The following is a 15,894-nucleotide window of genomic DNA, read 5'->3' on the forward strand; positions in this document are numbered from 1 at the left end:
ATTGTTCATTGACCGGACATTATTTTGAGCCCTGTTTTAGTACAAAACCATTAGAATGTTGATATCATGTTTTACAGTTTTAAAGGAGCATCCGTATGAAAATAATGAAATCAGGACCAGGTTGTCAGTTTTCATTTTATATTGTAATCATGGTTTATGTAACCTGTGTAGTGGTGCTATGGGAAGGGGAGGAAAAAGGAGAGGGGACTGGGAAGGAGGGAAGAGAGTCCCCTCCCATTCCTCCTCCCCTCATAGATATAGCACCACTACACAGGCAAAGTTTATGTACAGACATCGATGCATGTACACTGTATACACTTATTTCAAAAAACATCGGTCAGAGATCTGAAATCTGAGACCAAAAGGAATTGTGGGTTGTAAGCTGTAAATTGTTTGTGGTTTTAATAAGAAGTTTGCAAAAAGATTAATATCTTGATATACTAACTTTGAGCAATGACCTGCACTGGTAAACTATCTGGGTATATAAGTGTATATTGAATTTTGAACGAGAAAACACTCAGTCCCCCACAATTCCAATCGGTCTCAGATTTCTGATTTCAGATATCCAACTGACGTTTTTTGAAATAGGTGTACACCTATTTTTTACGTTGTTGGTCTGAGATCTGAAATGGCTGATCAGAGACTATAAAAGGGATTTTTGTTTTTTAAATTTTTTCTGGCTAAAATACAAAAAATCACATTTCTAGTTTAAAGGTAAAGCTTCATTTTCCAATCTAAAAGGATACTACATTGTTTGACTGTGAATATATTACAATATTATTTGCAGTGTGCTACTTAGATCTCAGATTTCAGATCTTCAAGCGACAATGTGGGTCAAGGTGTATATAATGGTTCATAATTATAGTTAGCCAATCAACTATCAATCAATTATTGCCCTAACATTGTATTCTGGCTACTATATCATTTCTGCAAAAACTTTAGCAGAGTAAGATGACAAGGCCACTCTATAGCAAGATTGGCTAGTTTAATTTGTGGCAATTAATTCTCTTAACAATGATTCATCCATAAGGGTTTCATCATGCAAGCATTCTCATTGTAGATAATTCTACTTACTAGCAGTTTTCGTGGAAGTAGATGCCAGAAATATATGTCCATGAACTATGACAGTCAACTTAGGTTTATATAGTTACCAGGGCTAAAAGTAATGGCTTCATGACTGGACTTAATAACTGGCCACATTGGATTGATCAAAATTAGACCAGTTAAGAAGACTGGCCTAAATCTAAGAGGCATGCCCTGACAATTGCCAATTTTGGCTGGAAATGTCCGTTGTTTTGCCATTATTTTGAGCCTTAGTTATACATCATATCCATCCTCAATGGATCATATTTTATAGTACATATTTTATATATTATAGTATTACAATCTTGCTGATAGGAATCCTGCTACACATTAATGTAAAAGGTTTTTTTAATTTAATTTTTAATAGAGTACAAAGACTAGAGTGCAAACAATATAACTGTGAAACTTTAGTAGATTGCAAACAATTAATCCGTGAAACACTAATTACTAAATAGTACAAAATAGTGCTAATCAAACAATAGAAAACAATGGAATTAGCATGAAATTGTACTATTTAGTATTACTAAAGTTTCACGGTTATATTGTTTGCACTCTAATACTAAATAGCACAATTTCATGCAATTCCAATGTTTTCTATTGTTTATAGCACTATTTTGTACTATTTAGTAATTAGTGTTTCACGGATTAGAGTACAAAGACTATAAGTGTGTAACATGCTAATCCTATTGTTTTCTATTGTTTAGTTAGCACTATTTACTACTAAATAGTGCAAAGTGTTGCACACTTTTAGTGTTTGTACTCTAATTGTTTGCACTCTAAGTGTGCAACCTAAATAGCACTAAATTATGGTAATTACAGTTTTTGTTGTCTAATTAGTGCTAAAAAAGCAAAATATTGCATGCTTTTAGTGTTTGTACAGTCTCTAGTGCGAAATAAAATATGGAAAGTATAAAATATACATCATATTTAGTATTGTATTAGTTTGCTGTAAATATAAGGGCTCACACATGGACATCTGGCTAATAAGTATCTCGTTACACACAATTACTGTAAAACAGTTTTTTAAAATTAAATTTAAAGGAGAATACTTGTAGACTATAGTGTAAAAATGTTAGTGGTCAATAAAAAATGAATCTCATCCTTAATACATAGAATGTTTCAATTTTAGTGAGAAATAAAATATGGAAAATATAAAATGTAGAATAGATCTTTAAATTTTTAGAATGGGAAAATTGTAAAACAGTTTTTTAAAATTAAATTTAAAGGAGAATACTTGTAGACTATAGTATAAAAATGTTAGTGGTCAATAAAAAATGAATCTCATCCTTAATACATAGAATGTTTCAATTTTAGTGAGAAATAAAATATGGAAAATATAAAATGTAGAATAGATCTTTAATTTTTAGAATGGGAAAATGGGACTGGGATTCATCGACATTGAGAAAAATAAGACTTGATCTTGGAGGATGAGTTGTAAAAAAAATTTTTGTCAGAGGATTAATTTTTTATAAAGATAATAGGTCACTTGCATTATGGCATCATTTGCTACCAAAACCAGACTCCCCTGAACACTTTCTTTTGTTCATTTAATAGTCCAGTCATCCTATGAAATTTTGGGGGGTTGGGTTGGAACAAATTGCAACAGAATTTTTCTCAATGCTGTTTGACCCGTTAGGGTAAGTTAATCAACATACTAAAAGTCCCAAAAAATCCCTTTGGTGGAACATCCCTAAAAACGGCTTTTAATATTGTCAAGAATTACACAGGAAGCCCAATACGGGGAAAATATCAATTTCCCAAACAAATATATGTAAACTTGTTTCTTTCTCTAAGTTTACATTGTGCTGAGGCACGTATATCAAAATTAAGTATAATCTTGTCAATATTCAAACAAAAAAGATAATAACTGGACAGATTTCTCAATATATGCAAATGTAAATACCACAGGAAGCCCATACTTTGTAAATTTATTATAAGATAATTAAATGGGTCCTAAAAATAAGTAGTTTGATAGTAATGAATCACTTCTATACTTATCTATCTCACATAAGTACTTTTTTCATCTATTGAGAAGCCAGGATTTAAGAAATTTGAAAACAAATACCAGAATTTGTTTCCAGACCTCTCTTCGGAAAAGGTAAGTGATGCTTTAGAAATTCAATGAAAGGCCATCACACTGCCATGCCATGGATGCAATATATGGATATGATCGATATCCTCACAAAATTCCAAAAGGCTAAAAGAAAAGGCAATTGGGACCTTCACATACAATCCGTTCATGAAATGCTGCCCTATTTTGCTGCCTCGGGACACAATATTGCAAATGATGGCTGACCTTGAAGATAAGAACCCTGAAGTGTGTAAGAGTTTCCAGGAGGGTCTACATGTCGTGCGCAGAAGTGGATAGATATTGGGCGGGACTGTCTACTGACCTGACCATTGAGCAAGTACTTATGAGAAGTATAAAAACAAGTGGCGTTCTTACCAGGGGGCGTGGAATGACAGAAGTGTAGCGATTGATATGGGTGATGTCCATGCCTATGTGTGCAGTAGTCAAAAACGCTATGCAGAGTCTAACAGGTGTCGACTATTACACTAGTGAGCAGCATATAGACACATCAATAGCTAGACAACAGCGCGACTTTAAAGATACAATGGGATTAGTTGCCTATCTTCACTCAAGAAATCCGTTCTGTGCAGATCCTTCACTACGAAGTATTTCGACAGGCGTAGTTGCAAAAGAAACGATCAACGCAGATAAAGCCAAACAGGTAGGAGAAAGTATACTTGTTTCAATGAAGGGTAAGCTTGTACATGAACACAATTTCAAAAAGAAAGTACAAGCTGTAACGCTTGCAGCCAAGACCACCATCAATGTGAAAGGGATGACTGTTCAAATAGATTCCCAGCTCCTGTTCCAAAGGTTCGTTCACGTTTCCACTCGCGGAAGGTATGACATTCCAAAAGAACTGTTCCAGTTTGAAATGTTACCCTCCAGCACTTTTTGATGCTTCTCTCCTGCCACCAAAGGCAAACAAACTTGCCTATAGCCAACGCTATCTGGGAGGAAGTAAAAGATAATTTTCCGTCTGAGCTTCCAAAGCAAGAATATACATTTGTGCTGGATGGCGGTGCCCTACTTCACAGAGTTTCATGGCCTCGTCGTGGTCTGACGTACGATGAAATATGTGACTTATACATCCAGTATATAAGTTTCAGGTATCCCGGCAATGTCATAACTGTTTTCGACGGTTATGAAGATGGCCCTAGTATAAAGGAATGTACCCACATGAGACGTACAGGACAATATGAGGAGACAGTGAGATTTCAACCAGACATAGAGGTGAAAGGCAAAAAGGAGCATTTTTTGTCAAATGCCTCCAACAAACAACGGTTTATCATGCTAAGCGCAAAACTTCAATCAGCTGCAACTACCACAGTTCATGATCCTGGTGACGCTGATTTTCGTATTGTGCTCACTGCCATTGATATGAATCAATTGTTTCCAATTATTCTAGTCGGTGAAGACACAGACTTGCTGATTCTTTTGTTGTACCACATAAACTGTACAAGCGTACACGATATTTTTTCAAGCCAGAGCCAAAACTAAGATCTACGAAAAGAAAAATGTGGGACATCAAGAAAACAAAGTTGACTTTGCATGAGAGTGTTCTACTTCCAACAATGAAAAATGAATAACACATTAACACCTTCCAATTGTGGATGGCAGATTGTGGATGGCAAACTGCTTCCCATCAAAACAGATCATCCAGCAGCTCACAACTCACTTCTTGAGATAATCAGATGCAATTCCAAGTCAAACTGCAACAATAATAAGCCTTTTCATAGTTTAAGAATCGATTCCACTGCGCATGCGATTTTATCCCGAATTTCTCACATTCTTTTGTCTAAACCTTCTTTTGTTCTTAATTAAACAAAAGAAGGTGAGAAATTCGGGATAAAATCGCATGCGCAGTGGAATCGATTCTTAAACTATGAAAAGGCTTATTGATGTACTTGTAAAAAGTATAACTTGGATTGTTCTTCTGCATGCGGTTCCTGTCAGGGTCACAGCAGTTGGATTTATAGGTGGTGAATGCATTCAGTACTGTTTGCAAAGATGTTTTGATAATGATAGGGGTTTTTCAAATGATATATTGTTAAATTTCTATGTTTTATAACAAAATAATAAATTTACAAAGTATGGGCTTCCTGTGGTAACATTTGCATATATTGAAAAAAACTGTCCAGTTATTATCTTTTTTGTTTGAATATTGACCAGATTATACTTAATTTTTCCGGGGAGAGAGACTGAGCCTTGTTCACAGTCTAGCTGTGATGACATGTTGCTGTGATGTAGCACCCAAAGCTCAATAGATTTTTTTTTTACTTAGCAAAGAAGCTGAGTCTAGAAAGAAATTACCTCTTCCTGATCCTCCATTTTGCCAATGAGTTTGTACTATGGCGAAGTCCACCCGAAGTCCGAACAAGTCTGAAATATCCTAAGTCCGACGTCTGAAATATCCTAAACTGAAGTCTGAAATGTCCCTCCAGGGCTTCCGAAGTACGTCCAGGGCTCCCGTAATTTTTCTTCCGCTTTTTTTTTTTTTTTTTTTCGTTGTCGTTTCTTTTTTTTTTTCAGTCTACGCCTACGACGCCTCAGTCGTACTCAAGAAAGTCATTTGTGATGATCTGATAACGAGTGATGGTGCAATCGGGGAATCCCCGACCAAAATTAAAATACCGAAACGTTTGTTCCTTAGTCTCCCCCACAGCCGCTTTCAGTGTCGTCACGCAACGCTTTCTCCCCTGAGTACTACTTCTTCTCTTACTTCTTCTCATTTCACCCAATGCATATAATTTCATCTCATTTTTATCTCAGCTCACCTCCCATATTTTCTTTAGCTAAAGATCCAATATATTTTCCAGTCACTCGTGAAATAAAACCATTGGTAATGAAGCATGTTAAAAGAGGGGTGGGTAAGGGGCAATTACAAATTATTTTGGGGAATCCATTTTGGTGAATGAATATTATTATTCTGAGAAAGAATCTGAGAATCTTAAATCAACTACTAAATTCTTATTTGATCTTTCCTTAAATTTTCCTTAAATTGTTGGTGATTGGTGGATCTTCTTAATATGAAGAATTTTACCTGACCCTCACCCTCACACCAACCGTACATAATGAACGTAGTGTAAGGATAAAAACTGGCAAGATTGATCCCAGTGCATTTCCAGGACCAGAGTCTGTAATTACATAATTATACAAATGTCTTACACAAATGGCAAGTATAGCACAAAGAAAGTAACATTATAGTAAATGTATCTAAAGACATTCATTTTGAACTTTATATTAGTTTTCAAACCATAGTTAATAGAGGGGAATGGTTAGGAAACCTATTGTTATAAGTCTTTGTTCAGTTTTTTCAAGCGTGACCGTGCACAATCTTTTGTTTCATCATTGTTTTACTCTTCTTGGCGTTGGCTGAGTGAATAGACCAAAATCTTTCTTTTGGCTGCTAGTTCAAAATACTCAAAGATTTATAAGAGATATTTGAATATTCCTTACAATTATCACTTAGACAAATTTTATGTTTAATAATTTTGCAATTTCGGATAACAATAGGTTTCCTAACCATTCCCCTCTATTAACTATGATCAAACGTTTTGAGGCAAACACCTCAATGTTGGCATGTACAGCTCTTAGTAGAAATAGGGGGTGTTTAGTAATTATGATTTCTTTAGGGGAGAACATATTATTTTGACAGTGGTATATATTTATTGATGATAGTGCCATGTATAAAATATACTTCTTATCAAATATACTTCTTGCCATGGATACTTATTAGCAAGAATGTAGTATATACTCAGAGTGACATAAGCTTCTGTTATTTATGTGCCAACCATACACCGATTGGATGATAAAACAAATGAAAACCCTTGACATATCATCACAATGCTTTTGTTCAAACATAGAGTAGCGCCAGTATCTTTATGCTCTCTCATCGTCGCCATAATTTAAGTATTACTACAACCACAATCTTTTTGGGTGAATAATTTTTTTGGAATATTAATAGACACCTCTGTAAAAGGAAAGCCTTAAAAATTGGACAATTCAACAAAAATTCATTAATTTTTTTATGTCATACCAGGTGCCATAGATCCTTTTAATAAAATAGTTTTGTTTTCTGCACTTGATGTTTAATTTATTCTTTTGAAATGTGTACGATGCCAATGCAATTGCAAAAATTAATTTGAGGTTAACGTTTTTGCTTATGAAAGGTAAGCATGGAGAAATATTACTGCTTTAAATCTCAATTTCCTTTTATCTGATAACAAACTCCTTAATCACGAAACAGAAATTCTCTTTCTAATGTTTCAAAAGTAAGATGGCTGGTATCATTGTATAGGATGAGTGAAAATCAGTTCTGAAAATAAATAACTGAATATGAATAAATCAAGGTAGTTGTCATTGCTTGCACATGCAACTTGATTGCAGCAGGTGGCAAGATCCTCGGTGTACCCTCCCATGCATCTAGCTTCAGTAAAAAATCCAAAAAATATACTATATTAGATCATTCTATAAATGAAGAATAAGCAAAACAATATTAATATTTCATGAAAAAGAAGCAGTCTACCAACACAAGATTTAATGAACTAGACGCCCTAAAGGTGTATACTCGGGCTACCTGTGTATAATAGAATGTAGAACTTTAAAGGGAAAACAGAGAGCACTAGTTAATGGAAATGGTACTGGAATTGAGAATTAGATTGCATTTCTGATAATCGGTTTTGTTTTTCTGTAGTGTCCATGGAATTGTACCATGTTTGACTGTTAATGCACATGTCTGATAAACGGTTTTGTTTTTCTGTAGTACTCATGGAATTGTACCATGTCTGACTGTTAGTGCACATGTCTGATAAACGGTTTTGTTTTTTATTAGTGTCCATGGAGTTGTACCATGCTCGACTGTTAGATCGCAAACGTGAAAGGTTATTTTCTCTTTTTCCAGAATTCATAGACCTATACTGTTCTGCTTTTTGAGACAAATGTTGTTTCTTAAGAGCAGGTTCCATGTTTGCATAGCTTAGCTTGCATTTCTCAGCAGTCTTGTTTTTTTGTGCATTTGATTTGTGTTTCCTTAGAATACTTTGTCTTGTAGTGTTTGACAACTGACTTGAGCATGATAGAAATAAAATAGAGAAATCTTGCTCATCGGATTGAACTGTTTTTGTTGTAATATCCATCATTTTCTGTACTAAGGTGGATACATTTTTCACTTTTTCGAATACATTGAAGTCTCCATTATCATTTAACATCATGAGATTGAAGTCAGTGGTCCTGGATTTATGTTGAAAGATGCAACAAACACAAGAAGTCGACAGCCATGCTAAAAATCCTGTATTACAATGTATATTATTTATTATTTTCTGGAGTTCTAATTTACTTGTCTCATGTGTGTAGTTCAATTTGATTTGTTTTTGTAAATTATAAGTCACCCTGATATCTACATCATATATCTGGAGGCTTGCTGGTAAATCATTGATTGTAAGGTAGTGTTTGTTCAAGCTTTGATTATAAAACATGTTGCCATGATCAGAAATGGAGTCCAGGGTGTCTGAATTCCAATAGCTACAGGCTTTAATGACAGAAAAACAAATACAATAAAATGATAGAGCACAGCAATGCCTCAAAAGAATACTACTGGTATTATTGGTATTTAAATTTGTTTTTCCACTCTTGTTGCTTTGCCGATCATTACCTGTAGCTTTGCAAATCACTTCATTCAGCTGTTCAGCTGTGTGGATTTCTGGATTTTTATATGAATTTTCAGTAGCATTGCTTTGTATACACATTTCTGTGATATGGACTCCTCTGAGTTCAAATAAACCTGTTGAATTATCATACAAACTTTGAAAGTAATTTATTAAAGCATTCAAGTCATCAACATCTAGGAGCACACAAGTACCTTGAGGATGGGGGAGGCCATATGAATTACGAGCGTGAGAGTCAAATATCTTAAATCTGCCATCATCATGACAATAAATAGCTACTGTACTACATTGAATAGTTAAAAGAAATGACTGATAATTTTCTCTAACTAAAATTTGCAAAGCATTGCCCAAGGGCATACAATAAATGTAATCAACAGTAGATGACACATCATGTACATTACCAGTATAGCTTGGACTGTATTCCAGCTGGTAATTAGTTTCTAATACTGTTACCATACAAGGTAATTCTGTCAAAAGTAAAAAGTCTTGGTTGTACAACCTTGATAAAAGACAATATAACTCATTCCCAATATTCATAATGTTTACTAGGTCTCCTGAAGATCTTAATGAACTCCTATGTTTATATATCAATGCACACAATGACATCGCTACACATTGACGACCAGCATTTGACCCAAATAATGCAATGTTACCTTGAGAATATGGAGCAGAAACTGTTTTGTTGGGATCAGTTACTGTGTATGGGCCAGGATTTTTTTCTACGTCTCTGCTCAGGGTAAACTTACTGTGATTGATTCTGTGATTGACACTTTTGTAAACATGGGATAAACCAGCATATTTTTGTGAACCTGGATTTGTCAAGAGTGGCAAGTAATAAATAAGCTTATAACTTGCATTTATTGCTCTTTTGTGTAAGTAAAAAAGTGATTTTCTAGAACATAATTTCCTCCGTCTGGGTAAAGCACTACCATGGCCAGTGTTTTTCTTAAACTTTCGATGACAACTTTTGACATATGATTTTACTTCTTCGGGATTGAAATTACATTTATTAAGAAAACAATGAATTCTAGATGACATGGGTACATTATTGACCACATACTTACGAACCTTTTCCCGTATTTTTCTGCTTTTGTGCAAAAGTTGGGTGAGTCGTTTAACTGGGACTCTACTTGGTTCTCGATCACGCGAAACAACACGAGGCTTGTGCTCAACATACTGATGAATATGAAATTTAGCATAACGAGACCTGCATTCCTCTAATAAATGTGACTCTTTATTGGGATAAACAAATACAGATAATTGTACAGCTTTTTCAAACACATCGCAGTCATTTTGTAAAGAATCTACGAAAGTCTTGGTCGAGGTATTTATGAAATGTACAACAAGAACCATGCACAGGGCAGCGATCAACACGCTCGCTACTGATAGTTCAAAGAACGATAGAGTATTGAAAAATATATTCAAAATCGTAAACGAAAACAATACAATAAATAAAAGACTTATCCTCACTGTCAATGATATATGTCCAAGGCTTCTTGATTCTGGAAACGCATTAAATGTTATCTTGGAAGATTTCAATATGGCGTCCATGTTGTTTGGGATATTCAGTTTCCTGTCTTTCTCATCTTCTTTGTCAATGAAGTTCCTGCTTACTAAAGAGTTAGTATTTGTTCTTTCGTTCGAGTGTCTTTGAGTAACTTTGAGTACATTTGACTTTGTATTCGTTTGAGTTTCTTTGGTATTGCTTTGAGTATATTTGGCATTGCTTTGAGTATTATTCTTTCTGGTATTCTTTTGGGTTTTGAGTTCGCGGAACGACCCGTTTCGAAACTGACGCTCCAGGGGTGGATCCAGGGTTTGGACATGAGTAGTTTACTCTGACAGACCAAGCAATTTATACCCAACCCACCATACCCCTATTAGTTATAAACTACCTAAAAGGATACATCTAGCATAGCATGCTGTCTGCAGTCAAGATCCTTGCACAGATTTATCTCAGTTGAAGAATCTAGCACATCAAAGGACATCATGTGAAAAAATGACATCAAAAGTATTAGTATGTAAAAGTACAATGCAAAATATATGCTATTAAAGGAAAAGTGGCATGGCAGCAAATTGAATACTTTATGAAAAATAGAGAACATACAGTCACAATATCATACATGTACTAGCAAATTATACAAAATGAATACATTACCTTATTTAGATTGAGGTGTTCCACTAGATGAGTTCATTGCTGAGTTCAGTTGAGAATATGTAAAGGCCATTCAAGCTTAATTAAAACCCAGTGAATAATATTATAGATTTCAGAAAAGAATAAGTTTTTTAAAATATTCCACCTTGTTCCTGTACTGTTCCCCATCAGTTTAAGGATTAAAAATCAGATAATTATTAATCCAGATGGAACATAACTCACAAGTACTCTAAGAACACTGGTGGTCAAAAAAATATTATATAAAATATTACTGTAAGATATCTCCATTCTCATTCGTCTAGGATTTAAAGTAGCAAATAAATCTATTATTTCCTCAAGATCTAAGTCCACGTCTCTGTGGGAATGCATCAGTGCCAGTTTATTCATTCTGTCTTGGGCCATAGTATTTCTTAAGTAGTTCTTAAGATTACGGAGGGTTGAAATGGACCTGAAAGTTTCCTGATAGACTAGCATTTGTTGGGTCATCATCGCGTTGACCCCGGAGAGCTATGTTGTTTCGCCCACAGAAAATTATCGTTTCAAACAAAGACTTAAGGACCGTCCTATTTCTATCGATTTGCTGTTGAACAATATTATTCAACTGCTGATCTACTGGGACCGCTTGCTGCCTCATTGTTTTCAAAAAATTATCCATGGCAATTACAGCAAAATTGTGCATCTCACATTTACCGCTGGCGTGTTTTGTAAGTCTCGAAGCCGCTGTAGTCCAACATGTGAGTGGGTACTTCAACAACTTGTCTAATTTATGAGCATTTCTACCAGATTCTACTCCAAACAAAACACAGGGAAAACAAAATGCTCCATCGAGATATTTAGAGTATGCAAGGCAGGGATATCTTCTAAGCCATTCAAAGACAAACTTACGAGGCTTTCTATTTTCTATTGACACTGGGAAATCAAAAATCTCACCTGGTTTCCACACATTCTCAATGAACCCCAGCTTATCTTGTGGTGATGAAGAGCCAATTTCTTTAAAGTACAAGCCAATGTCGAAAGGAGAACAGTCCTCTCTCCTGCAAATCGGGTAGCCACGCATTGTAGAATATTAAATCCTTCGTTCAAACTACACTGAGCAAGTCTATGACTCTAATCATAAGAACGAAAGAGACCCAACGGGGGTAGGCCTAGCTTTTTATAGTTTTGCTGGTAGTTTATGAGGTAGTTTGCAAAGTAGATAGCCAATCAGAAAAGGGCTTGAGTGGTTTCCAAAACAATCAATGTGTTTCCAGCCAATCAGAGAAGTCTTTGAGTAGTTTACGATCATCACACCGGCCTAGCTCTACAACTACGCACGCTCACTCCCTGAGGTTCTATTTGACAAAGGCTGTTTTCCGATCGTTTTCCGATAGCATTCCGATGCGTACCGACGGAGATATCCGAAACCCGAAATTTTTTGCGGGAATCGGTAAGAAATCGGCAGAAATGACGAGTTACTCATTTTTGTTTGACTTTTCTTTTTAAAGAAAAATAATTAACTGAATAATTAAAATAATTAACTGAAAAACAAACAAGTGAGTTGTTTCTAGTAGTTCCTAGAATAATGTAATACACATATTTTGTCATTATTTAGAAAGAAGTGTGTAGCTTTGAAAAAAATTGAGTAGTTTACGGAAATCACGTAAACTACCCTGGATCCACCCCTGCGCTCTACATCTTTTAGAGTGGGTCTACCGCGAACGGCGTGTGCTTTTGTATGTATTTTGAGCGCCTCAGCAGAACAGCAAGTCGCCATTACTTTCCAATAAGTTTTCAAGATAAAGCACGAGAAGCAGCTAGCAAGATAAGCAAAAGGAAAAAGACCTACAGAACCTTCGAAAAGCAAAGCAAGTCACATGACTTGTGGTAACCCGCCTCGTTTTCATACTTGCAGGGGAACACCGCAGACCGCCGAGCATCGCAGGCTTACACACTTTCGACAACGTCGATAGATAGATAGATAGATAGAAAACCGAAACCTAGACTCGGTCTACCTTGCAGGTAGCCCGAGTAATAATAATCATTATCATTACTTTTCAATCGAAATGGCTCAATGGCATCCCCAAGAGTTAATTAGTGATATTGTCATTTAAATTTTCAGTTGATGATTCACTTTTTACAATAAACTGCTAAAATTCTGTGTGATGGTGCTAGGTCTTTGTGAGGGGTTTTTCTACCACAGCATGCAATTGTTAAGAATTCAATCAAAACCCAGCAGGCAGATAATCTATATTAAAGTTTGGAGTCTGGATATTTGAAGATGAATTCATGAACGGATTCTGTGCATGTGATCCATTTTGACTGTAAATATCATTTTTATTTACAGTACATAAGAATGGTTTAACTTTTGAACATAACATAAATCAAATCTGATCCAACAGGAATCCAAAATGGCGGGCGAATTCGACAGCGCAGTGAAGTAACTTTGAGTTCCCAAACAGTCAGTGCCTATAAAATATGATATCGGTTCGATAGTATGGTTTACACGCTTTTTAATATTAAATATAGTAGTTGTGAACATGAATCTAACATGAGAGAAGTAGATATAACTTAGCTTGCCGTACGTTACCTCAACTCTAGCTCAGTGCCAATTAATTCTAAAGTGGTACGTATGAGTCAAACCAACTCATAGTTATACAACCTCTACTTGCATTATCATGGCAGTTCCAAAAATCCTCAGTATACCCTCCTTCGTATAATTCCTCAAAGACACGACTGCCACGAACTTTTGGTTCCCAGTCTTAACCGTGTGTAGCCTCAATAAATCATATGAATCAGGATGCTTTGCGGCCAACCCGATTATTGGAATCAGAAATCAGGAATTGTACAAGTGTTATTTTAGATTCCTGTTTCAGAAATCAGAAAACTTACTTTTCGGCACTGCCTAGGTATATTGCATAGGCGAAAATACAAGTTTGAAGGAGAGAATCTAGGATTTTGGATTTCCGTTTCCCGAATCAGAAATCGCATTTCTGTTTTCTAAATCACGAATCAGAAATCACAATCTCACTGACATACGACAAAACACCACGTGTAGGGGAGGGGTGACCACTCGAAAATGCTCTTACTTCCGGTATCATTCACCTGCGCTCTATCACCCCACCCCTAGTCCAATAGTTGTAGCTGTTGTTGATCTTCCGCTTAGACAAACATTGAACGATCTGCCGCTATCCATAAGGAACACTCCATCCACTAAATCTTTTAAAGGAAAACTTAAGACATTCCTATTTGACGCATAAATAATTATATTAATATTTAATTAAAAATTATATTTTGATAGCTTATTATTATTATTATTATTATTATTATTATTGCAGTGTATATATATATATATATTTATTCATTTATTCACTATTTATTGATTTATTCTATATTGTAAGAGAATTGAGATATTATGTAATGCGCTAGAATAAAATTATTATTATTATCAAATTATTGAACCGTGATCCCCTGGGTAGTATATTACTGTAAAATTGTTTCAAACTTATAAATTCAAACTTCGCTAAAAAGATCTCAGTTGTTCTGTCAGTGATTACGACAAAAAATGAGCTTAATTGATTCCCTCAATGTCCAAGACGAAGTTAGACAGATTCTCGATGCTGGAGGATTCTTACGGGACGTGGAAAGGTATTTAAAAGAGAGTTATCCTAACATTTCTCGAGGACTTTCTAGAAGAAGTGTACGGCGGTATTGCCAAGTCAACGGCCTACGTAGATTCTGTGCGGAAAAATTGGATAGTAATGCCAAAGAAAATTTTATAAAAAGGGCAGTTAGCGAGGTAAGCTGTTATTGATTTAGAAGTGATTTACGTGATAACCAATATTTTTTTGCAAGTAGCCCGAGGGGCTATGCGTATGCTCATATGATTTTAATTTTAGTAGCTATGGGCGGAAGCACTGAATCGATTATTAATATTTCAGGTTGGTCCCAGTTACGGTTCTTTAACGCTCCAAGGATATCTTAGGACTAAGGGCGTTCAAGTATCTGTGAGAACTATTAACAGAGTTTTAAAAGAATCCAATCCAACTGCTTTTGAAGCAAGAAAACGTGATATACTAGATAGGACAAACCCTGTACCGTACTATGCTCCGCGGTTTGGATATAAAGGTCACATTGATCAAAACGAGAAGCTGATACGTTATGGCGTCTTGCATGCTGTATTGAGAGATGGCTATAGTGGCTATATTGAGAATTGGATTACTTTGCCTTCCAAAAATCCAATCAAGTTGTACAGTCAGTTCTACAGGTATGTATCTTTTTTCCCCACAATATACATGCATACTTTATTGCATACCGTAATGAGTGGTTATCATCATCATGATTATTACTATTATGGTTATTATATAGGTGGATGGGGTGTGAGTAGATTGGATTGTTGAAGTATCAATCCTTTCCTATATACATTTATTAATGAGTTATAATTTTTTAAGCTACTGTAACAGCCAATCCGGTTCTAGATATATCCGCCACTGTACATGCCTAATTAACAAATATATCCGGTTATTTTCTTTAGACCGGTTCTCGTAAACACTGGCATTTTTGATCAGCTGCGAGTCGATATGGGTAAAGAGTGGATTCTAATACTCTTTATTCAAGAACTTCTTAAAAGGCAAAGACAGAACCAAGACAGAGCTGCACACATGAAAACTACTTCAAAAAGGAACTTAACCATTGAAAGGGTGTGGCCAGAAGTAAATACAAGAGTGAACTACCCAATAAAAAGGATTCTTGTAGATTTGGAGGAAAGAGGTGTTGACATGACTAATGAACATGTGATGTTTTGTGTGTCGTGGTTTACCTGCGAGGTTGCCAAAGTAGGAATGGAGAGATTCGTAGCGTCATGGAACTCGCATAAGATTAAGGGTACTTAGTTTACACTCGATTTTTTCCCATAAATATCGTGTGGATTTTATAGTAACTAT

General features: G+C 35.5%; 1 protein-coding gene, 1 long non-coding RNA gene and 1 pseudogene across 2 annotated transcripts; 2 read left to right on the plus strand and 1 right to left on the minus strand.

Moving 5' to 3' along the window:
- Nucleotides 1-3,181: 3,181 nt before the first annotated feature.
- Nucleotides 3,182-4,915, plus strand: LOC148904666 (uncharacterized; annotated as a pseudogene).
- A 5,117-nt stretch (nucleotides 4,916-10,032) lies between these two features.
- On the minus strand, nucleotides 10,033-12,634 carry LOC148904667 (uncharacterized). Its single transcript, XR_016118856.1, has 2 exons — nucleotides 10,979-12,634; nucleotides 10,033-10,789 (listed from the first exon to the last, which is right to left on the minus strand). It is a non-coding gene; the product is annotated as an uncharacterized LOC148904667 (long non-coding RNA).
- A 1,849-nt stretch (nucleotides 12,635-14,483) lies between these two features.
- On the plus strand, nucleotides 14,484-15,141 carry LOC148904668 (uncharacterized; the record flags this gene model as incomplete). The annotated part of the gene is made up of 2 exons (XM_089024464.1): nucleotides 14,484-14,750; nucleotides 14,854-15,141. Coding segments are annotated over exons 1-2 (522 nt in total), but the record flags the coding sequence as incomplete, so codon positions are not given.
- Nucleotides 15,142-15,894: the final 753 nt, after the last annotated feature.

The sequence above is a fragment of the Actinia tenebrosa genome, unplaced genomic scaffold, assembly GCF_029948245.1.
Source record: "Actinia tenebrosa isolate PJP-AT-01 unplaced genomic scaffold, QUT_ActTen_1.0 PGA_scaffold9__36_contigs__length_13948895, whole genome shotgun sequence".
Taxonomy (NCBI): domain Eukaryota; kingdom Metazoa; phylum Cnidaria; class Anthozoa; order Actiniaria; family Actiniidae; genus Actinia; species Actinia tenebrosa.